We start from the raw sequence: 25,229 nt of genomic DNA, 5'->3' as shown, positions 1-25,229 counted from the left end.
ATTAGGACATCTGATCTCTATCCATCTATCTTCCCAAACCATAACCTACGGCACAAAACCCATTGTACTTCATTTCAGATCTACGCTACTCATTATATTGTCCGTACGATTCTTTTCTATTCACCTTACCATATTTGTTACTAGTATATTATTAACAAATCTTTAATAGTAGTATGTGTTTATAAATACGTTTTATATTTGGAAAAGGATATTAATTTTCCAATGTGATATTACTCATATATATGTTAAAAAATCAAATATTTTCTTAACAACATACATTTATGATCTTAGAGTAAAAACATGTTGGACATCATTTTATCTTGGAGAAAATATAGGTAAGTAATAAATACATGAAAAATAAATGTTTATTTTACACATTCTCAATTGGTGTATGCATTAGTATATTAGTTGTTTTTATTGTCAACACACCATTCATGATGTGTTACTTAATAATTAATATTATCTTTTAAATAAAACTAATATGTGTGAATAATAAATTAGTACATTATATAAAAAAATTCTATATTAAAATTGCATTGATAAAGAACTTTATACTAAGCACTTTTTTATTGGCTAGAAATATAAAAGAGCTGTAAATTGTTCTCCTAATGAGATGATAGAAAATGATAAAAAAATATATAAATTATGAAAAATATGAAGAAGAAAACACAAAATTGAAAAACTTTTATGAGTAAAAAATAAATGAGAATGATATAAGGAGATAAATTATCTAATACAACCTCTAAAATTTTGACATATGTCATATTTAATCATTTTCTATAAAAAAATTCTAAAATTAAACAAAATAATACATATGTCGTATTTTTACTGGAAGACTTAGGAGATACTTCATTTTCTAAATAAAATATTAAAAATAAAAGGCAAAAAAAGCAACAACAAAAAAAGTGAAGATATTTTCTCCCTCTGTCCTCTTTCATGGTGGAAAATGGAATTTAGGTGCAGGCCATTTTCTGGCCTTAGCAAGATATAGACAAACAGAAACACCCTTTCTTCCATGCCATTTTTGCTTCTCCTCCTTCATCAAAGCCTTTTAACCCTTCAGGTATTTTCTTTTCATTTTTTCTTATAAACAAAATCACCATACCCTTTATCTTCCTAGGATTTTACTTTTTAGTTTTTGGGTTTGTGATTGTTATTATTTTCCCTTTATCTTCATTAGCAAACATAAAAAAGTTTAAATTTTTTGAGTTTTTTGTTCATTTTATTTACTTTTATTTATTTGAATGAGTATTTTCCAGGCTTTTATGGAAGGTGGGATTTGACTTTGATGCAACAAAAGAAGGGTTATGGCTGTAGAGATTATCAAAGAGCACATGTGTTTGTTTCATTACTGTTTATCTGTTTCCTTTACCTTTATAACTATGTAACTTATATTTAAAACTTTAATCCATTTTCTATTTCTCCTAATGGAATTGGATTTTGCTTCAGAGAACTTGAATGGTTTTTCCATTCTGTGATTCCTCCAATAATTTTTGTTGAAGGGTCTACAAGTTTTTGTAGCTAGAGGGGGTTTAAAAGTACAAGATCTTAACAAGGTTTTAAAGTTTGAAGAAATAGTTAGGAACAATATGAATGAAGATACTAATTCTTGGATAAGAAGGACAAATTTTTCTCACACTGTGTGTCATAGATTGGATCCTTCCAGATTGAACTCTCTTCCTATTAGCATTCAACCAGAGCATAGTCCAGGTCTGAAATCAAGGCCTTATTATGGGAAATCAATTTCTAATGGTTTACCGGTTCGAAGGAATTCCATATTAAACACGCAGCGATCTGTATCCCCTTTGCCTGAAACTCTTTTTTCCGAGGCCTTCAAAGAAGCTCGACATGAACAGAAGAGGTTTTCTACACCAGGTCCTCAAAGGAGTGGTAATGATAATAAGAGAATTATGGGGAAGTTATCAAACAAGGATTCGCGGGAAAGTAGGATGTCGAGTGCAAAGTCATTTTCCTCTAGTCCAATTAGGCAAGTGAAATTGAACGAAAAGTCGTTGAAGCATCACAAAGATGGATGGGCTAAGTATTTTGATCATGGTGGAGGAAGGGTTAATGCTGTGGAAACAGCAGATGATTGGACTGTTGATCTCTCTAAGCTATTTATTGGCCTTAGGTTTGCTCATGGGGCTCATAGTCGGCTTTACCATGGTGTATATAAGGAAGAGCCGGTTGCGGTGAAAATTATTCGGGTACCTGATGATGACGAGAATGGAACCTTAGCTTCTAGATTAGAGAACCAATTCATTAGGGAAGTCACACTTTTATCTCGACTCTACCATCCAAATGTTATAAAGGTAATAGAATATTTTCCCTTCTTTTCTATATGCTTACTGCAATGCTGTCTGTTATGTTGTATTGAATAAGGTTGGCATATATTTTTGTTGGATTATGCAGCTTGCATTATGTTGCCATAGTTTATTGTAATAAAGAGGCTGCGAATTTATATGCACTTTCTCAAGTTTTTTTGATCTTATTACAGTTTGTAGCAGCTTGCAGAAACCCACCGGTCTATTGTATCATCACAGAGTATTTAGCGGAAGGTTCCTTGAGGGTATATTTGCATAAGTTGGAGCGCAAAACTGTTTCTCCACAAAAGCTTATATCTTTTGCTCTGGATATTGCCCGGGGAATGGAATACATACACTCTCAAGGTGTCATTCATCGAGACCTTAAACCGGAGAATGTTCTCATCAGTGAAGATTCTCACCTTAAAATTGCTGATTTTGGCATTGCTTGTGAGGAGGCATTTTGTGACTTATTGGCTGATGACCCGGGTACCTATCGTTGGATGGCACCGGAGATGATCAAGCGTAAATCCTATGGGAAAAAGGTTGATGTCTATAGTTTTGGACTTATGTTATGGGAAATGGTTACCGGAACAATACCATATGAAGATATGACTCCGATCCAGGCTGCTTTTGCAGTAGTAAACAAGGTATGCTTATGCTCCTTCGGAATCAAATCATTTATGTTCTTAAATGTGATTGTCATTCTCTTTGTTGACACTACTCTTTGTAAAGGCCCTCTATTCTCCTAATCTGCAGTGAATTTTTCTTTGTCCACCTTGCATTGCAATCTTCTCAAATAATTAGAAAATGTACGCAGCCCCCGTTCCACCCAAAAGCCCCCATTTGTTCATATTGTTAATTTTCTTCGAGTCTGAGGTTGTTTGGACCTACTTTGACGGCCATCATATGAGTAATACAAACTGAACTTGTGTACAATCCATAGTTACCTGGTCGCATTACGGGTATGGGAATGTGAGTCACTTGGGTACGCGGTTCATCACTTTTTACATTAATTTTATGAAACCTTCGTTTTGACAAACCCGGTATGTGTTATGGGGTGTGGTGAATTTGGTATGTGGTACTTAGGTTAATGAGAGAATTATGTGACTATAATACTACAATCAATGGTTCGCTCTGAATTTTGATTTATCTATAGATGGTAATCTAACTTACATATATATTATTTATTCTCTCTTATGTTGAAACTTATGAGAGTTTACCCTTGCAATTCTCATACTTATGTGATGTGATAATTGTATTTCTTCAGAATTCAAGACCGGTTATTCCGATAAACTGCCCACTCGCTATGAGAGCTTTAATTGAGCAATGTTGGTCCTTGCAACCGAATAAGAGACCGGAGTTCTGGCAGGTTGTTAAGGTTTTAGAGCAATTTGAATCTTCGCTTTCCCGCGATGGAACCCTGACTTTGGTACAAAACCCTTGCCAAGATCATAAGAAAGGACTTCGGCATTGGATTCAAAAGCTTGGCCCCGTGCATCAAAATCATGGCCCTGTTCCTAAGCCGAAATTTATATGAACCATTTTCTATATTGTCCTACCTTTTGTACCACGCCAGGTTCACTGTTATTATAAATGAAAGGTTTGTTAATGAGGTTCTGTGATTTTGTTTCACTTTGTAACATCCATGTGATATTTAATCGATTTTTAGGCATGCATATTCGGGTGAAAATATATATCATTTGCGCTATGCATAAACTAATTATAACCATAAGAACACTCTGAGCATAAATCCATATCCTTTTTTTTCCCAAAGGAAAGTTAATAATTCTTTTATGACTGCTTCAAATAGGTTAAAAAGAGTAAACTTTCTAAGAAACCCATTTCTTTAGAGTCAGCAAATAAATGTGTATTCACTTTTATGACTGCTAGATTTATAATGTTGGATGTTTTGATTCCTGGGAGCGATACTTGTTCGGAGGGACAATCTCGAACCCCGAAAGAGATTAGTCATTTACCCAAAGAGTGACGGATACCCTTGGTAGTACAAAAAACCATGTGTGTCACTCATGACATTGAAGTAAAAAAAATAATGAATGTTTAATTTTTTAAAAATAAATACTTATTTTAGTTCCTTATTTTTTTTATCTTACCAGTTTAGTCATTTAAACAAGAAAAGACTTCAAATGGTTCCAAAAATTTCAAATGTGGGTTAAATTAGTATTTTTTGGCATGTTTTACAACACTTTGTAGGGACTAATTTGACCTCAAAAAAGATGATTCACATTTGAAATTTTTGGGGTTATTTTAGGTTTTTTCTTTTTTGAATAACTAAACTGCTAAAGTCAAAAAATATGAGAACTAAAATGGATATTTATTCAGTTTTTAATTGACATAAATGTTTTCATTAATATGAGATATGTTTTGGGATATAGAGTGAGACAATATATTCTCATCATAGGTTATGGTGTTTTCAGTTTTGAAATATTTAAAAATTACAGCAAGTTTCAATTTTTGGTGATTTCTTGTTTTAAAAACTATAATTGCTTGGGTGCCACAATTATGAAGCCACCTCTACAATTGTCATAGTATCATGACACCCTCCACTAATGTTGGGGTAATGTTGGTTGTCTAGGTGATGTTGGTGGTTGTCGAGTGGTGGTAATGACAATGAAGACGAGGTGTTGTGGTCGATGATGGGGAGAGTTGAAATGGTGGTAATGGTTAGGTTATGGCAACAATAATGGTGGGGATTTGGATGGTGTTAGCGATTGCGGTCGGGGTGGTGGTGATCGTGTTCAAGGTCATGGAGGTAGGGATGGTAACCATTGTGGTTAGGGAGATGCTCGTGTTGGTGGTAACAACTATGGTGGTGGTAGAGGTAGTGATAGGATAACAATAATAGTTACGAGTGTGGTGGTAATGGAGTTGGTGGTTCGTTATTAAGATAGTTACGATTGTGATTATGACCATGATACTGATAACATAATGATGATTATGACCATGTAATTTAATTAATTTTTCACTAAGGACCAAAAGGTGATATATAGTGTGTTCTAAACTTCGCATATTTTGTTGCTTTCTTTTTTGGTACTCTCTTATCTCTTTGCATCGTGGAATTAAGGTTATTGTACTTTTTAAGCATGCGATGAACTTAGTTAAATTGGACCAAGCAACAAGTAGTAAGAATGTAAAATAAAGGACTAAATCTTAACTTGTCATGCATTCTTATAATTTTCTAAAACTACAATTTTTTTCCCTAAAAATAAAGTGTGACATTAGTTCAAAACATGAAAAATTGCTTTAATCATACGTGCATCCACAGAAATAATCCTATTTGGGAAAATTAAGATCATTTGACAAAAAAGTTCTAATTGATTACAAGGTCTTCATATTAAATCTCAGGGTTAAATATGTAGAAAAATCATATGTGAGGGTATCTTTTTCCTTAAAAAGCGCAATGTTTATATATTTTACTTTAAAAAGTTTCAAATCTGTTATGGTCACATTCAAAGGAACACTTAAATTTCTTCCAATTATACATTACTATCTTTTTTTTGAAATGTTGTAGATAGGAGTAAGTATTAATAATCAACTTTGTTGGGAGAATTACACAAATTAGGAATTTGTGATTCTTTTGCTTGCGATTTGTGGTTAGTATGGTGACAACAGAATTGCTTATAAATAAAGTATGGTGATAAGGGATTTACTTTTCTTTATAAGACAAACCAGTTAAAGTGGTCCTACAGGATAAGGAATTTATATAATGACATGACACCATTCTCCTTAATATGTTTTTCTTCTTCTAAAAACAATAATATTCTAGGTTTTTATATTCCAATATAGCTAAAAAAATTATTTACGCCTTTCCCCTCAGTAAATAAATGTCCATTTTCATTGCTACTCTCACTTGGCACGTTAAAACCTAATGCAATTTAGAAGACTTTTTAAATTTAAAAAAAATTTATTACAGAACTAACAGCATACGTAATCTCTAATTTAAAAAGATGTATTTTCATTATATAAAAAACAATGTACTAAAATTCAATACATGTAGTCTCTCTTAAAATAATACTCCCAATAACTTTTCTCATTTCTGTGGCTGCAGTGCCACGGCACAAAAGTTACTTTATAAAGGGTATGTTTGCAAAATTCGGATGTAGGGTGTACTTGTTAGTTAGTATATTTGAAGTGATTGGAAGCTTATAGTTATCAAGTTTATTGAACTAGAATTATTTGATAAATCTCTGAAATTAGTTTGAATTTATTAATTTATAATTATTTGTTTGTTTATTATTTAATAATTATTTGTATTATTTTAGTATGATATAATTAATTTAATTTGATAATTTGTAAAAGATACATTTAAAAAAATATGTTTTTTTTTTTTGCAAAACTACTTCAAAAATAGCTTTTAAATTAATGCTAATTATATTTTTAGAAAGTTACAAGTTTCATTCAATTATTATTTTTATAAATAAGAATTTGTACCAAGACTTTGTATCCCCTAAGAACTATTCCATTTGGGCTAACATAGATTTTATAGGATGGAAATGGTGGTCTTCTTTTATGTCTTAATGTTGTCTTTTTTCATGTCCCAAACTAATCAAAATCCTCCATTTCATTATTTTTTACTTTTAAATTTTTTATTTTATTCACATTTTAATATATGATTAACTTGAGACAGAGAATGAAACAACATTAGATCATATGATCATCATCCCATTTTCTATCAGTAATAAGGATGGAGATTGGAGAAAATATGCCGGAAGGCATTTTGGAAAAGAGGTCATGGATCATGCCCTACCATGTAGGTTTCCTTTCTCCAAAAGATACAGGTAAATTTAGTTTTATATTGATATTATAGTATCAAATTTAGTTGCAACTTGATTTTGATTTGATAGGATTTGTGTTTTGTACTTAAAACTTATTTATTTTTATAATATGATCAGAGGTACTCCACATTCACATTTGTAGTCTTTTGGTTGTCCTTGATAAATGTAGATATGTTATTACTTCATATGTTGTCTCATATCAATTAAAATATATTATATCAATTAAAATTTTATTATTTTTATTTTTATTTTAATATCATCGGCGAATAAGATATCTCTTTTGTTTATTAATACAAGACATATGATATTTACGCATAAAAATCACATGGAAATGAGTACATGTTTCCCCGTCCAAACAATATTGACTCTCTGGAAAACCTCGTGGTATTACACGTTCACACTTCAAATCTCGTACTATTTACTATTTTGTCAAGGAATTACTCATCAGGGTTCAGTGGAAGTTCACATTGCCTCATCTGAACTTTAGAAATAAGATAAGAAAATAAGATAATGGGTTTGAATTTCTCTGTTGTTTGTGTGATACCGGCAAAAAAAAAAAAAAAAGATTTAGTAAATAGACATTAACATTTCATAAAAGATAAATTCGACCAAAAAACACTATTATTTACCATTCATTTTCAATTATATTTGTAAGTTTAAAAAACTTAATTGGAGTAAGTGAATACTCCTCATTTATTAATGTATATAAAATACAATTTTTATTTTAAAACAACTTTAAGAAAATGTATGCAAATGTTAGGGATTTGCATGTTTTTAAAGTAAAATATTAAGTTGGTTCCGTCGGTGATTAATCTGTAAAACTTAGAACAGTTTTGCAATTTTTTCTTTTGCATCTAATGACGTGTCTTAGCATTGAATTTCAAAAAATTTAATCTAAAGTTAATTAACATCATTTGGTATGTGGTTTCACATGTAGCTATGAAATTGACACTTTACGCATGTCATGTAACACTTTACAGTTTTAAATGACGTGGCCTAATGTTAGACATCAAATATACCTGATTTAACAGTTAAAAACTGAAATTATTGTTTCACAGTATCAAGTACTGAATCAATACTTACTCTGGTTATGGTTAATATTTACAAATCATTCACAAAAATGATAAGCAAAATTAGTATATTCTAGCCCCTTACCTTAATTATTATATTTAACTTGGTCTCATGATCGTAATTAATGTTCAATCGGTCAGATATTCGATAAATATTAATAAAAGCGGTTTGATTATTGGGAGTTATATTTGTTGAGATTAACAGTCATGAACTCCAAAAAAAATTAATTTCTTACTAAAAAAAGAAGTAGAAAAAAGAAATTTGCCCCAAATATTTTTGACTATGTTAAACTTTGTCAAGTTTAAGGATCTTTTGATACAAATGAATGCTATCTCATAAATTAAGTTAAACAAAACAATAGAGATAAGAGATCAAAAAATCAAAATTGTAAAGACAAGTTGTTTCTTTCTTGTTCAACACAATGGTTTAATAATTAATTTTGTAATAATAATATTTTTTACATCAAATAAATATCTTTCCTTCTCGATATATTTGCTAGGAAGAATTAAACAATCAGCAGATATTAAAAAGTGAAGAGAGAAAATAGACTAATACAAGGAATTTGTTGAGTTTGGACCAATTTATGTCTACATTTTTAGGAGTATTGAACTAGAACCACTATCTATTAGAGAATAAAATTTGTGCTTGTGTTATTGTTTTTTTCTCCTTAGGTTTACATAATGTAAATGGACAAAAATCACACATTTTTAATGGTATTTTACTTTTTGTCTTAGACTAATTAGATTTTAACAATTAATAAAAAATATTATGTTTTGCTTTTAAAAGTTTTTTTGTTCATATATCGATATTTGATTGATTCTGGATAAAGAATAAGATATTATTGGAAACGAGTAATTTGTCCAATATAAATATATATTCTTCTATATACCTCAACTTCTTTATATTAATCCAAACTCATACACTCATAATTTATACTGATGTTTTATGGAGAATAGTCTCGGTCTACTATAATGGGAACAATTGTACATCAAAATTCAAAGATAAAACAAAAAAATGAAGAGTTTGGTATATATGCAATATGTGAGTGTAATGTTTTTATACTAATAGTATATTATTTATTATTGATTTATATTAATTTTATTTAAGGATTATTGATGATTAATATATAAATGATGAATAGTGTGTTGACAGTATAAAGAAATACTTACATAATCCGTGTATAAATATTAAATCAAAAAATAAAATTCATGTTTCTCATTTTTTATTCAAAAAAGAACATGTCTTCTTTTTCTATGTTACTCCTTGATGTATAAACAATGACAAATACGTTTTATGTACAACTTATATGAAAAAACAAAAGAAAATGTTCCCTTGTGTTGTGACATAATTTACTGTTCAAATAATGGCTTAATAATGTTGGAGGATGTCACTTTCCCTATTTTGACTACAACTTACATTTTTCAAATAACTATGTGAAAACAATAAATATCTTTTTGTATTAAATTCTAAAATTTTAAATGTATATCAAATTAATCTTTTTTGGGTCAAATTACTCTTTATTAAATATTTTAAAACGTACTAAAAATGATTAATATGATACAGATTTAGAAATTTTGTGGATCAACTTAGATTTTTCAAAATTTGAGGGACCAAACTAATAAAGTCAAAAATACGATGAACTGAAATATGTATTTACTCGAAAATTAAACATTTATTATTATTTTTATTTTTGTACCGTCAAATGTATCTCTCACTCTATGAGTAACGAACCCATCTCTTTTAGGATATATGACTACTTCTCCAAATAAATGTCCCTTATAAGAATCAAACTCTTAACTCTTTGATCATTCTAGGGATTTAAGAGAGTCTTACACAACCAAAAAAATACATTGTTGGTTATCTTTTTTTCTGTTTTTGTTTTATCCTTAATATGAGACATGGTTTGAACATCTTAACCTCAGTCTTTACTATCTTAATGTGGACGCTAGAGAGACTTGTGTCCAGAACATAGAGTAGTCCCACCACGTTCTCAATCACAGAACCATTACCAGTAGCATCTAATAATTTACTTTTATAAAAGATACTAGAGTATTCAAATTCAAGTACACAGCAATTGTTATCTAAGAAGCTATAACCATCCTTCTCTTTATATGTTGAATGAGTATTTTCTCCACTTTAGGTAATTTAGCTATTGCATCTTGTTGGAACGTTATGGAGAACAACCAAAATTCTGCAACCAAAACTGATAGAAAACTCATTGAGAGGAATAGAAGAAGTAAAATGAAGGCTCTCTCTTGCATGCTCAACTCAATTGTGCCTCAACAAAGCTCAAGGGTCTCTACCTCTTTAATTTCTCTATCCACACTTTCTTTTATACTTATATAAAGTTTTAACTTGCGGTCCATGATTATGGTTATGGTTATAGTTATGGTTATGATTATGGTATGTTCGAGAAAGTTTGCAGATTGTGAAAAATAGGTTGAGTAGCCTGTAATTGCAATGTAACGTGGTTTAGGGTCTTGATTTTGGTTGGTGCTACTTGTATCAATACAACAAAACCTATTAAATTTGTTTTCATGATTGCAATTGAAGTCATAATAATATGATTTTGGTAGTCTTACAACTTATTTCAACTACAATTGTGACTACATCTATAATTGTTTCTCGTTTTAATCCGCAATTATAGTGAATACAACATAACTGTATCTATGACCACAATTACAACTTAAAACTTCGATTAGGTTTATTTAATAGTAAATAGTTTGATAGATGAATACTTTTTTGTTTGGATCTATTGCAGGAGCCTTTTTCACTGTCAGATCAATTACAAGAAGCCACAAATTACATAAAAACGCTAGAGATGAAACTGGAGAAAATGAAGGACAAAAAGAATAGGCTACTAGAAATTCAAAGGGAAAATATGAGCATGAATAAAGGAGGCTCAAAACCTCCACAAATAGAGATCCAACAAATGGGTTTAGCCTTAGTGATTGGTTTAATAACTGGGTTGGATTTTCAGTTCATGTTCAAAGAGTGCATCCGTTTTCTTCTTGAAGAAGGAGCATATATTGTTAGTGCAAATTATATAGTTTCTGGTGATTCATTTTTCCACACAATACACTGCCAGGTATGATATATATATATATAATTCTTATCCCTCTAAATTGTCTTTCTATAGTAACGTATTCATGTAACTATGGTTGTATTAATGTTCAGGTAGAGGAATCTTCCAATGGAGCGAGGATATCTGAGAGATTGAAGATGTTTGTGTATGATTCTTGTGCCTTTTATTAAAGTGTTCTAATATGCCAGTAGACGCTATATTGTGGAAATTATGTTAATTCTAAGAGACTTGATTAATCCATTATTGATTTATAGCTACTAAGCAAATTCCTATTATCTGTCCTATATATATATATTTGTTTATTTTCCCAGAGATTCTAGTTATTCTTGCTTTCTGTTGTATACAGGAGTTGCAAAATCTGATGGAAAATGACTTTAAGTTTATTATAAAATTAGGGTTCCTGTTTCAGATATGATTAAATATTGCTGTGTTTGGAGTTTGGATTTGACACCAAAAGGGAAAACAGATGTATTGAAATTTGATAAATGGATCTAGTCAATGGAAGTTTAACAAAAAATATAAAAGTTCTATGCATGAGACATGATGAATAAAGACTTAAATTACTGTTTATATCATTCCCATTGTTTTGTTCTCTTTTAATTTATGTTCTTATGTCCAAGCAGCTGAGACATGTTTGACTGTGTTAATAGGAAAGAATTCTGTTGAGAAAAATGTATGAATTGTAATCTTTAACTTTATACATTCAACTTGTGGTTAGTTATTGGTCATATAATAAATATGTGCATATATCTTATCTTAACTGTCCAATCAAGATTCAATGATATATATTAAGTGATATATTCATGTTCCAACAATCTTGTTTCTTAAACTTTTGTAGTATTGGTTGACTTATATACAATAATAGTTTAAAGTGTCATCTCAGGACAGTAGCATATTATACAATCTAGCTATAATATATTTAACTAAAACAGAAATTTAATTGGACTGGAACCTAAAGTTGTTGCTAAACAATATTATTGTTTTCACTAAGATATCGTCCAGTTATACCCTCTCTTTTATATAAAATTGTACAATTTTAATGAAAGCATTTTCTTATATATATATATATATATTCCATTTTATTTATAAAATAATTTGTTCCAATTAATATTTCTCAATTGTTTCCTTCGTTGGATGTTGTCTGACTTCTTTACAACGGTGTTGTTGCCTTTGATAGATTTGTTCTTATAAGGTTCTTTATTGCCACAAGCCACATGCATGTTTTCTAAATAAAAGAAAAGTAATATATATAAAGATGAGAGATCTATTTATATTTAAGTTAAGTTACACTAGTTACATTCATTTTCATAGATCTAATAGGTCAAATGGGTGAAACTTAGAAGTTATTTAAGATATTTTTTTTTCTCTCTCTCATCACTTATCACTAGCTTAATGATAACGACTCAGTGATATATCAATTATTTATCTTGAGGTCACGAGTTTAAGTTGCGGAATGCTCCCTATGAAAAGAATAAAATATTGCAAGAAGTACTTAAGCTCAATATATTCATGGGTCTGGAAGATCACATGTCAGAACACTAGAGTGTTACAGTGCTCGTGTAAGACAAGCTTGATGTTGACTCCCTCTGCTCTTGGTCTTAAATGTATACAAAATTTATGTTAAACTATTTTCACATTAACTTTGGTTCAATTAACACTGTTTGGAGAAAATAAAAGACCGAAATATATGCAAAAGTTGTCATAAGCCAGTCTTTTTTTCATATAACTTCCTTTTGTCATTATCATACAGCAGAAAGAGTAATGTTCTATAGATATATTATATACTAATGCAGTTGTTTTGATTAAGTATCAAATCCAAAGTAATTGAAATACAGTAGATGGAGTTTAATATCTATACATGAAAGAGTTTATTTTATATATTCTTATAACATTATCCATTATTTATATTTTATGTGTTAATCATTGACTTTTAAATACACAAGTGTATGTCAACCTGCATTCTTATTTTATGATATTAAATTTGTATTTTTTATTTTAAATAATTAAAATATCTTTTATTAGATGTACTTCACCTTATAATTTTTACTTATTATAATATATAATTTAAAGTGAGATGTATTAATTATAGTTATTTAGGATTATATAGTTTTACTTTAGAAATAAAAAATATTAAGGGCAAAATAGAAAAATAGAATCATAATGATAGTCATTTATAACTAGCGTGTTGATAGATACTCTCGTCTGTCAATCCGCTTTTCTATTGTTTGGAATGTAATTTTTATTTAATTAATTGAATCACTTATAGCTAGTTTTGTAGATAAAGTGTATAATTAGGGTAAAATTATTCAAATAAACTTTTCTATTTTTTAGTAATGATTGTGCAAAGTATTAAATAATATAATCTGATTAATGATTTTCTTTAGTATGATGAAATTGAAAAAAATATATTTATAAAGGGTTGTTATTGAATATTGAAGTCGTGATGAGAACACACTTAAAAGATAAATATCATTACAAAATATTTCTTGTTTCGTAAGTAAAGAAAAAAATGTTATGGTTACAAAATTAAGAAGAAGACACAATTAACAAAATAATATGAAACATGTAATGTGGATATGTAGATTAGATTATACGGTCTTTTTGTAGAAAATAGACAATGGCAAAATAGAAAATTATAAATTACACCATGGTGGATGGTTACACTATGTTTTGGCTTCAGTAAGAATATAAATATAGATACAGATAATTAAACTATTTTAAATCAAATAATGGAAAGCAGATATGAAATTTTGGATTACAAGAGTGAGGTGATTGCCTCTATCAAAAGCTTCACTGTATTTGCCACTTCTACTAAAAAACATCCATCCTTCCTAACTAATGTGCTACACATTTTCTACTCCATATTTTAAAGTCAATGATTAATGTTACTGATATTGATATAAATATAGATGAAAGATTTAATTTTGAGAATAAAATGTATACACCGACCGTGTATGAGTTTAATATATTGTCACAATATCACTGCACTTCTGGTTTATTCCACTGGGTAATGGGTATGAATGTATGATCTATCCTTTTTATCAACATTGTCTAGGTTTGTTTGTGATCCATGTTTGCATGTTATTTGTGTAGTGAGTGGCGTGTTACAAAACAAAAATCTTAATCAAACATTAAAGGATAAATTATTCACTTTGAATTTGCTTTAATTTTCATACATTTTTTTTAAAAGATGATGAGTAATTGAGTCCAACGACCCATCACTATAATCATGAATGTTTGTTTGCTTTTATTTTTTATGACTAAAACGTAGGTGAGTTGATCTAAATGCTTTATCTTGCTTTTCATAACACATGGTCAATAAAAACAATCCACTATTTTTTTCCTTTTTTGAAATGTTAATTTTGGCAAAGTTCATTCATTATATATAAATAGTTATGATTAAAAGTTAATTAATAACCATTCTAAAAAATCATGTTTATTATTCTGTTAATCTTTCACATTCAAATATTTTCACTTAAGTCATTTTCTATGTATATAGTGTTATATAATCTCTAACTATTTACCAATACAGGTAAAATTGTTTAGATTTGAACACTACTATTCACACTTCCTATTTCATTACTATAGCAATTAAAATAATTCTTGCTCACAAAAACTTATTCAATTGGTTATATACCCCATAAAATCATAAAAAGGATCTAGACTAATTTAGCCCAACCCAACCTGGAAATATATTGACCATAAATAATTTTTGATCTCATCAATAAGAATATCATTTTATCTAGTAAAACTTTCTATTACAATAGTTGTGAATGTAATAAATAGGTAGATAGATATTTTTATTTCACCCGTTTGCAAGGTATTTTGAAAGATAATGAAGGAAAATTAGAAAAAGAATTAGAACATGATATATATTTATGAAATGACTCTGAATTTTTTTATTTCATTCTTTTTCTCCAAAACTAAACTAGTAAAAATACTTTAATGAATCACAATAAACACAATTTGGAATTTTTTTTCTAGTTTTATTATGATAAATTCATAATAATAACTTTGACTTATGATAAAGCGAAGCCCAACTCTTCCGTCTGAAACAATCATAACAAAAAGGCCCAAACAAAATCCAAAAAACCAACACAACAACGATGACAAATACGTAATTAACTGATTCCACAGGGGCAAATTCTCAATAAGAAAAGAAGTATATAAATATTTAGGGTTTCGCAAATCGAAGCTTATCTTCTCTCACTAATAACACAACACAAACAGTGTTTTTAGGGTTTGCAAAAAAAAAAAAACCGTTTGCTTCAATGGTTGGATCCTTCGACGTCGCCGCCGTTCCTTTCAACCCCGACGGCTGGGGCCCACCTGATGCCGCCGTCGCCAGTTCCAACACCACCAACCTTCCACACAATGTCCCATTCGCTCCCTTCTCCCGTTCCGACAAGCTAGGCCGAATCGCTGATTGGACCCGAAACTTCAACAACCAGACCCGATCCAAGAACCCATCCGACGCCGTTTTCGACTTCACCAACGACGACTCCTTCCCCGCCTCCGCCGAAGACGACGCCTCCTTCCGCCTCGTCGACGGGAAACCACCACCGCGCCCCAAATTCGGCCCTAAATGGCGGTTCCAGCAACAAAGGCAACTCCCACAGCGTAAGGATGAAGAAGTTGAAGCCAAAAAACGTGAAGCTGAGAAAGAAAGAGCTCGCCGTGATCGTCTCTACCATCTCAACCGCTCAAACCCTAATGGACCTCGTCGCGAAGCCGCCGTGTTCAAATCCTCTGTCGATATCCAGCCTGAGTGGAACATGCGTGATCAGATCCCTTTCTCAACATTCTCCAAGCTCTCATTCGCCGTTTCTGAACCCGAAGACCTTCAATTTTGCGGCGGACTCGAGTATTATGATCGAACCTACGATCGCGTTACGCCTAAGAGTGACCGCAGATTGGAGCGTTTCAAGAACAGGAACTTCTTCAAGGTTACCACTACTGATGATCCTGTTATTCGAAAACTCGCAAATGAGGATAAGGCGACTGTGTTCGCCACGGATTCTATCCTCTCCACACTGATGTGTGCCCCTAGGTCTGTTTACTCTTGGGATATTGTTGTTCAGCGTGTTGGGAATAAATTGTTCTTTGATAAGCGTGATGGTTCGCAATTAGACTTGCTTTCGGTTCATGAGACATCTCAGGAGCCTTTGCCTGAGGCGAAGGAGGATATTAACTCGGCGCATTCGCTGAGTGTTGAGGCTGCGTATATTAACCAGAATTTCTCGCAGCAGGTTTTGGTTAGGGATGGAAATAAGGTGAATTTTGATGAGCCTAACCCCTTTGCTAGTGAGGGTGAAGAGGTTGCTTCTGTGGCTTATAGGTATAGGAGGTGGAAGTTGGATAATGAGATGTATCTTGTTGCTAGGTGTGAGGTGCAGAGTGTGCTTGATGTGAATAAGCAGAGGTCTTACCTTACTTTGAATGCTTTGAATGAGTTTGATCCTAAGTATTCGGGTGTGGATTGGAGGCAGAAGTTAGAGACTCAGAGGGGTGCTGTTTTAGCTACTGAGCTGAAGAACAATGCGAATAAGTTGGCTAAATGGACCGCTCAGGCTCTGTTGGCCAGTGCTGATTTCATGAAGTTGGGATATGTGTCTCGGATTCATCCACGTGACCATTTTAATCATGTGGTTTTGGCTGTGGCTGGATATAAGCCGAAGGACTTCGCGGCACAGATTAATTTGAACCCAAATAACATGTGGGGAATTGTGAAGTCAATTGTGGACTTGTGCATGAAACTGGAAGAGGGGAAATATGTTCTTGTGAAGGATCCGTCTAAGCCACAGGTTAGGATTTATCAGGTTCCAGCAGATGCATTTGAGAATGACTATGTGGAGGAGCCACTTCCGGAAGAGGAACAAGCTCAACCTCCAGCAGAGGGTGCTGATGGTGAAGAGGCAGCTACTATCTCAAATGATGTGACTGATAAGCAGATAGATAACCAAGCTTGAGAGGTAATTGTACTAACTCGGGTTATTCACTTTTTAATTTTATTAATTTTCTACAATCTACATATTTGGATGCCTTTCAAGTAATTGAAATGTTTTGTATAATGCTCTGTGACTTGTTATTGGTTGTTAATTTAGTATGTTGCATTACATTTTTAGGACCATAGACATACATCAATTCTCATTTATGATTGTTCAGTGTTGAGGTCTTATCACATTTAGGATCATAGGCATACATTAGCTCCATCTGTTGTGCTTTGTTGTAGAAAATGTACTCTAATTTTCCTCTTAAACCATTGTTGATAAGAGGGAGGACATGATCCTAAGCTTTGAATTGGAGTTCCTCGTCTCCACTGTAGTGGATATGGGATTTGCACTCAAAATGATCTGTCCACTGTATGTCAATAGTGCCACTTGATTTGGAGGTCTTGGAAAGAACTTATTGTGCCTTCCTATCAATCAATTTTCAGTGTCTTCTGCACTGTTATTGACTACATCTTTGTTTTTCTGTTTCGCTCTTCTCTGGTTGTAGCTACAGCCTGCCTACAAGGTTATTGTAGTTGGTGTTTTTTACTGCCTTTGGACCATGACCATTGACATCTTTTTATGACTTTCACCAATCAGAGTTCTTGATTCTTTTATTGTCAATATTTGAACAGACAAGCAAAATATTTTATTAACATGTTGTGGATAACATAGCACCTGGATGAAATTACTGAATCTTAAATTTGCATGCGTAAGGAGTTCCAAAATACTGCTCCTTTGCTTTTTTATTCATTTTCACAAAAAAATACTTTGCTCTTCTCTTCGTAACCCCAACAAAAAAGGTACCCATTCTCAAGAGTCAATCAGGTATATGCTTCAAATCCTAAATTGTAGGTATAAGAGGACAACAATCCATACAGTTATTTTACTTCTCAAACTATTTATTTTTGTAGTTATGGTTTTGCTGTTTGGTGAGGGTGAACTTAAAGTGATCAGTCTTGTGTTGCTATGCTATATGTTGCAAGTGTTGATGAATGCTGGAGAAATCTGTAGTTTAGAATAAATAGCATTTGAATGGTGAATATTAGGAGGGATAAAATGTATTGTTTTTATTTTCTTTTGGTTTCACCTGTTTTTTGGTTATGTATTTATTGATGTTGAAGTATGTATATGTTTGAGCTCTGTTTATTGAATAGTTTAAACTTGAACAAATCCTGCCATTTGAAATGCCATGCAACTTGCATAATTTGAGGTCTTTCATTTTAGAGCTTTAGAAAATGCTCATATAACAGATCATATGTTGCACTACTGACTATTGAAATTTACCTCAGTTGATGACTAACATCAGTTGTGGGAAACTTCTGAAGTATAGTTTTCTGTCAATGTTCACTATTTTGATTTAGATGTTGAATATGTAGGAATCCTACATTTATCTGCAGTGACTGGTGAGGTTTTATTGCTTCTGTTTGATCTTTTTTTTTTGTAGTGGCAAGAATTTTACACAAATCCCATTAAGCATTTTTGGCGAGGCATTCATCACTTTTTACTTCTACTGTGTTATTGTACCTTATGGAGTTAAGGCTATTCAATAATTATAGACATGTGGCCAATGCCTACATTAGAAATGTTGTAGTCTATGTGCAAGTCATTATTTACACCTTATATTATTCTTTTTGGTCCAAGACCTTATATTATTCTACTAGTAGGTAATGCAAGATTTTTGGGTTTGATGCAGGTCACATTTTTATGGGGCCTTAATGCGAGCTGCACTCAGAAATATCTTCTCTTTCCATGTACTCACTTATCCTGCTGAAGTTTTGCAATTTAGTCTCTTCATGTTCCTTGAAACCAAAATGTTTGAAGTCCTAACTTATTAGTTTTTTGATATTTCTGATGTTTATGATTTATCGACCTGAACATATTTAAGTGGAATCGGTACCTTCATATTGATGTTTTCCAAATTGATCATATTGTTGGGAGTGAGATTAGTTCGAGGGGATATCCTTGATATTACTAAAAAAAAAAAAAACATTGAACAGTTGAACATGTTTCATTACTTAAACGAGTTAGACGATTTCCTTCCTTCTTTTAACCAAAAAAATAAGATCCAAACTCCTCTAAATATATAAAATATTTCAAACTAAATAAATTAGAGATAACTTTGCAATTTCAACTTGGTTAACCATAGAAATGAGTATAACATGGGGTTATTAGGATGGATTTGAGTTTCCCGTTTTTTCTTTTTATTTATTCCCTTTTTGGTGGACCTTTAGCTTAGATAATAAATATTGGTGTTATACATATTGAGCAAAAGAAAAAATATAGTAATGATTATAACAAAAATAGTTATAAATTATGATAATGTACCATTGGAAACATGACATTATTTGTCTTATTTTATAGGATGTTATTTTAAGCACATGAACAAAAACAAAATGATGTATAGATCAAAGAACAATAATTTTTACAACGGAAATAAAAGATTATAAAGAATGTTTTCATAGTGAGCATATAAAGATTTTTTTACATAGAGTAAAGAATGATGGTTATGTATTACGTCATTATACTTTGACAATGTATTACTATGGTGAGCATATCTTGTTTGCTTATGTATCCCCTGTTTTTCATTAGTAGAAAATATAAAGTTAATATATATATTTTTAATTTGTATTTTATTTTTCTGACTAATAAAAAATAATGAGTATATATAGTGGTGTGAAGTTTAGAATAGATGTGACTTCTCTCAACTATGGTTATTATAAATTGAAGCAAATTGAAGTGAAGTCACGAATTAGTGTTAGGAATTGAGAGTACAAAAGGAATGAGATATTTAATAAATGTGTTATATTAAAAATAAACTTGACATCACTTCTTAACTGAAAAATAAAATATTAAATCTATGAGATTAGTCGAATTGGGCATAGTAAATGTGTTAAAAAATTAGACATTTATATCAAACGATATATATATATTTAAAATAGATTAATTATTTTGATTTCTGCTTACAGCAAGTATGGATTATAATTTTATCTACATAAATTATATTTATCTTTTTAGGTCGGTCTAGTTTGACCAACCATTATGTGAGCATACTCTCCAAATAATTTGTCACATGTCTAGATATATATCAGTTGATATTCGAGTATGGAGTCCTCCCAGCCACTGTATTAGACCTCCGTTGGTTTTAAGAAAATTAAAAATCTAAAAATAATAAAATAGAAATTATTGTAGAAATAAATAAATTTTAAGTATGAAGTTCACCCACCCTTTAATAAGTTCAAGTCAAATCTATGGAGTTGAAAAGCAAATAAAAAAAACTACAGATTTTTGTAAGAATCCTATTTTCCCCCTTCACATCAAGAGCATTAAATGCTATATGAAAAAACACTCTTACATGTGGAGGAAAGTCATAAAAATGAGGTGACATGATTTCAGCCAGTGTAATTTTTCTTCTTATTTTTTTATAATTTCAATAAATAATTATTCACATGAATATAAAACAAATTAAGAAAAGAATCCACGCATGGTCTTTGATGGTTACAGATGGACACAACTTTATATTATACATGATAGTATAACCATTCAGATACAGCATGATGTATATTCTTCATAATGAGATTCTCTCAATCTTTGTTTAACACTAACGAAGAGAAACAAAAGTCTTTAGTAAATTGAAAATGTTGTTCATACAAATCATTTACCAACAAAAAAGTTGACAGTCGTCAACATCATTGAATGAGAAAGACCCACAAACATTATTGCAATTTTGGCATCAAAAAATATTCATGACCCTTCAGGAATCCAATGATTTTTGATCAAATACGATGGATGTGGATCTGTTGTCTCCAACCCTCTCCTCAGCTTCGTCTCCAATCTTATCCCCAGCTTCGTCTCCAACCAATCACAATATAACAAAATTTAATAAAATTATGAATATTTAATTTTTTTAACTGACATGACATAATATGATTGATTCGGAACAGACTTTGGTACATACCTTAAAACAGGAGATCCTTGTCTAAATAGCACAATACATTGTGATTAATGACTTGTCTACCATGGACCCAAAGCATCTTATCCATTAAGATGTGATTCTTTTAATGAAGTTGCCTACCATTAATTACAATAATTAGATTGAGTTCATGCAAAATTTTATATAAATACTCATTTCCAATTTTTTAATGATTAAAAAACTCACTTATGTTTTTTCTCTAATATTGAAATGGAAACTAAGTGGAGAAAATTGACATTAAATTTTCATGTGACTAACTCCATGTAATTTTCTGAAAAATTCACAAATGTTAATCATAGTTATAAATGTCATTAATTTCTTTAAAAAAATAAACCAACACATCAATGTTATTATTAATATTAATGATATTTTTCTTTCTCCATTTTTTATTTATTTTTGCATCGTACTAAACAATTAGAAATTATCACATTTTCTTTTCATTTTCTCCTCTCAAATTTTATTTCATCAATCTTTCTTTTCTTAACTTTTTTTTTTTTTGTAGATAAAAGATATAGTGTATTATCTACTATTTATTTGCATTACTTTTATTTAAAAATCAATGTTAATAAAAAATGAATGTTAAATAATATAATGACAATGTAAAAAACTCTTACACTTTTAGTGTATACATATTTTTCTTATAAAATTTATACAATGAGAATATATTATCAATTACTTACATGTATTACTTTAAAGCCAATAATTAAGATAGGAATAGATTTTGCAAAATGTAAAAAAATTCTTACGTGTATATATTATTTTCTCTCGTTAAATCTAAAATCCTTCATTTATCATGTAGGTTTGGACCATGTCTTTTGCGACTACACTCAGTGTTCACTGTCCAAAATAAAAAATAATACTAAAATGCTCTGAATTTATAAATTATAATTACTTGCTTATTATATGAAATAATAATTCATACATTTGACTGTTTGAGTCATCTATTTTTATGTAGTTATACTTATACCCTATCAGATATTACATTTTTATTAAATTGTGACAAAATCGAATGGTGTTGAAATTTAGTAACATTTTATTTATAAATACCAATGTGACCTTTTTCATTTATCGACCTTTAAATGTGAGAACCTCTAATAACACTTTATTTTCAAAACCCTAGGACAGTTCAACTAAAAGAAATAGTTAGCCAATTCTACCTATGTTACTTTTCTCTGCTACATGAAATACGTGCTCTAATCTTCCTTGATTTTTAAGATGTACTACTTTTTTATTTATTTTAAAGAAGCATTTGGTTTTAAAACTTCAAAGGTTTTAGAACTTATATATATAATAATAATAACCAAAAAGGATAAAGAATGACTAACATATTACTTTAGAGAAATGAAAATAGACCAAAGTTGTTCCCACGTCACATTAACATTTCACACAAAACTCAAAGGATTAAGCAGCAACCCAAAGAAATAAAATAAATAACACCAAATATTTTAAAGAATAAATTGTTTCAATGGAGGCAATCAAATTTGGCAAACAATTATTTTCTTAATAAACTAAAAAAGAAAAATAAGCTAGCCAATTTGTTTTTGCTTCCTCTATGATTGAATGAATTAATTAACGTTTCGGGCACAATGTGTGATAGCGGTGCAACCACGACGATAAGGGTTAGCTCTACCCCTCTGTTGGCAATTATAGTAAGAGCGTCCACGCTGACCACATGGGACTTTGTTGGCCCTAAGAGCATTGTAGCCAATGTACCTTAACAAAGTTTGTAGAATAAATAATATCATTACTCAGATTCATTTAATAAAAATGAGTGAATTACAACTATCTATTGGAGTTTCAGTGAACTTACACTAATTATTTATCTATTTTTAGACATATATAAATCTCTTAATTTATATATATATATATTACACTAACTACCTATGGAGGAGAGATAAGTATAATATTTTAAACAAAAAATGCAATAAGTTTAATTAAGTTAAATAAAATATGATATATTGTGGAGACAAATCCAAGTAGTATATCAGTTAATATCTCTTAATTATTTTTGGTTTGTTACAATATAGTATAAGAGTGATTTAAATAATATATCATTATATTATTGATGTATTTTGTAACGAACTAAAAATAATAAAGAGACACTAACTCTTATATTATTTGGATTTGTCTTCCCAATATACCCTATTTTGTTTCTCCTAATTACCTTATCACCCATTTTTTGTTTAAAATATCTTATTTTTCATGTAGGGGGAATTAGTGTAACATGTGAATATAAATACGAGTAATCTGTGTAGGTACAATAAAGATAAAATAATTTATGTAATTTCACTAAAACTCAAGATTGTGAATGTAAATATATACAAGAGAAGAAACTATGATTTAAAATTTGAAACTGATTAAACAAAGTAATTAAAACTGAAATTGTACCTTCTTCGCCCTTGAAGTGTCCTACGAGTTGTTTCAGAACTCATCAAGAACTCATTATCATCAGTAATAAGATCAATATCACCACCAATCAAAGCACCCCTCCCATACTCATGCATGATTGAAGCTTCGGTAGCTACCATGAAGGCCAAGGCCAAGAGGAGCACAATGAGCCATGGTTTTGAGTCCATTATTATGGGGCAAGGTGGTTGTATACTTTGGAATTTGAATAATTTATAATATAGAAACAGACCCTGCCCTTCCTAGTAAGGGAGGGTGAGATCAAAGGTGGTGGATATAGCTACGTGATAAAGTGTGGGAAGGTTGAAAATAAGTTTTCTCTTGGGATAAAAAAGAGGGGAAAGAGAGAATTTAGGAATAGAAGGGTGTTTATGTTTTTATTGCTATTTTCATGTGTGATGTAACGTGATTTTGTAGTGTTGATTACTAAATAGAGAAATGTAATGACTGGTATATATGCATGCATGCACTTGCTAAAATAATGAAAGGCACATGCTTCTCTAACTAAGAAAATAACTAAATTTGCAAATAATGAGTGTAACTAAAATTCACCCTATCCTTTTATCTCATAAGGTTCCATGCTTCTCCTAGTGCTAAGCTCAAAGAATATGGGAGATACTTTTAAGATTCTAGTTATACTTTACATTTGTTTGATATAACATGTAATCTGATTGATGAGTCAGACTTCTCTCTATTATTGGAGGGATGAATGTTGTACAAAATAAAACAAAAAGTAAAATACAAAAACAATTATATCATTTTGTTTATACTTGTAATAACACTTTTATCCTAAAACTAAGTATAAAAAGTCAATTTCTTCTCTAGTAATAAAGAGGATCCGTACTCCGTTGATACCCTTGTATTTATTTTTAAAACTTTTGCTTACAAAACTTTACATTTGTTGGCCCTCACCAATTTTCATCCCAGACCATACTGGTTTCAGTGGTTTGTCTAGTTGTTAATTGGGCTTTCCTCTAGGGCTGAATTGACTTGGGCCTTGTTTAAAACTCTATCCATACAAGAGAATGTTCCTTTTCAAGTTTTCATTCTTATTATTATTTTAAGAAATAGAAAATTAAAATTTTGTCTTATAAGTTGATGTTATTATTTATCAAGAAGTGATAAATTTAATTTTCCAACATTAAATTCCTTTTTATATTCCTTAGATATTGTACTTAGGTCACTCATTAACACAACCATTTTCTACATCATAAGTTGTTTCCTTCTCCAACATTTTTACCTTCACCCAGATTAGTTTTTTCTTTAGTTTATTTCCTTGGTTAAGAAATTAAGGTGCAACTCTTCTAATCTGAGTATGGCTCCTTCCATTATTGGAGGGGGCAGTACATAGTTAAGATTAGAACACATGATAATTTTTTTTATTGATCTAAACTTTTACTTTTTGTCTAGGTTTGAAAAAATAGTAACATTTAAAAAAATATTTTTTTAATATTGACCAGTCATAAACTATTATATATGTGGCTTTTGATAATGTTATTGTGATAATGTATTTTTTTATTCATAATTTTAACATTAAATCTTAAAACAAGCTAAATGGAAAGAACTATGAACACTAGTGGATTATCTTGAACCTTGTCTTTATTA

General features: G+C 30.5%; 4 protein-coding genes across 11 annotated transcripts in view; 3 read left to right on the top strand and 1 right to left on the bottom strand.

Annotated features, from left to right (window-relative positions):
* LOC109334627 (serine/threonine-protein kinase HT1-like) lies at positions 906-4,005 on the top strand. Its single transcript, XM_019570503.1, has 4 exons — positions 906-1,063; positions 1,260-2,312; positions 2,498-2,953; positions 3,574-4,005. Exons 2-4 carry the CDS (start codon positions 1,590-1,592, stop codon positions 3,841-3,843), a joined length of 1,449 nt encoding a protein of 482 aa, XP_019426048.1. The 5' UTR covers positions 906-1,063; positions 1,260-1,589; the 3' UTR covers positions 3,844-4,005.
* On the top strand, positions 10,207-11,709 carry LOC109333829 (transcription factor bHLH100-like). 3 transcript variants are annotated; one of them, XM_019569405.1, is made up of 4 exons: positions 10,236-10,465; positions 10,932-11,258; positions 11,348-11,400; positions 11,602-11,709. In XM_019569405.1, the coding sequence occupies exons 1-4, from the start codon at positions 10,289-10,291 to the stop codon at positions 11,615-11,617; spliced, it is 573 nt and encodes a 190-aa protein (XP_019424950.1). In that variant the 5' UTR covers positions 10,236-10,288; the 3' UTR covers positions 11,618-11,709. The 3 variants fall into 3 exon arrangements, with proteins under 3 accessions (XP_019424951.1, XP_019424950.1, XP_019424949.1); XM_019569406.1 differs by lacking the exon at positions 11,602-11,709 and having other exon boundaries at positions 10,207-10,428; positions 10,931-11,258; positions 11,348-11,559; XM_019569404.1 differs by lacking the exon at positions 11,602-11,709 and having other exon boundaries at positions 11,348-11,547.
* LOC109334141 (eukaryotic translation initiation factor 3 subunit D-like) overlaps positions 15,444-25,229 on the top strand; it is a 26,842-nt gene continuing 17,056 nt past the window's right edge. Inside the window, exons 1-2 of one of the 5 annotated variants that reach the window (XM_019569717.1) lie at positions 15,447-17,227; positions 18,913-19,154. In XM_019569717.1, coding sequence (XP_019425262.1) covers positions 15,527-17,224 — 1,698 coding nt within the window. In that variant the 5' untranslated portion in view covers positions 15,447-15,526 and the 3' untranslated portion in view covers positions 17,225-17,227; positions 18,913-19,154. Of the gene's footprint in view, positions 17,228-18,624; positions 18,655-18,692; positions 18,715-18,912; positions 19,155-25,229 lie in introns of those variants that run through there. The other 4 variants (XM_019569718.1, XM_019569719.1, XM_019569716.1 and 1 more) reach the window with 4 other exon arrangements.
* Positions 22,527-23,941, bottom strand: LOC109334146 (protein RALF-like 4). 2 transcript variants are annotated; one of them, XM_019569729.1, is made up of 2 exons: positions 23,607-23,941; positions 22,527-22,934 (listed from the first exon to the last, which is right to left on the bottom strand). In XM_019569729.1, exons 1-2 carry the CDS (start codon positions 23,792-23,794, stop codon positions 22,784-22,786), a joined length of 339 nt encoding a protein of 112 aa, XP_019425274.1. In that variant the 5' UTR covers positions 23,795-23,941; the 3' UTR covers positions 22,527-22,783. The 2 variants fall into 2 exon arrangements, with proteins under 2 accessions (XP_019425274.1, XP_019425275.1); XM_019569730.1 differs by having other exon boundaries at positions 22,527-22,931.

The sequence above is a fragment of the Lupinus angustifolius genome, chromosome LG19 (genome assembly GCF_001865875.1).
Source record: "Lupinus angustifolius cultivar Tanjil chromosome LG19, LupAngTanjil_v1.0, whole genome shotgun sequence".
Classification (NCBI taxonomy): Eukaryota; Viridiplantae; Streptophyta; class Magnoliopsida; order Fabales; family Fabaceae; genus Lupinus; species Lupinus angustifolius.
Note: the sequence above shows the minus strand (reverse complement) of the source record. Positions and strands in the feature narration are given on the sequence as shown.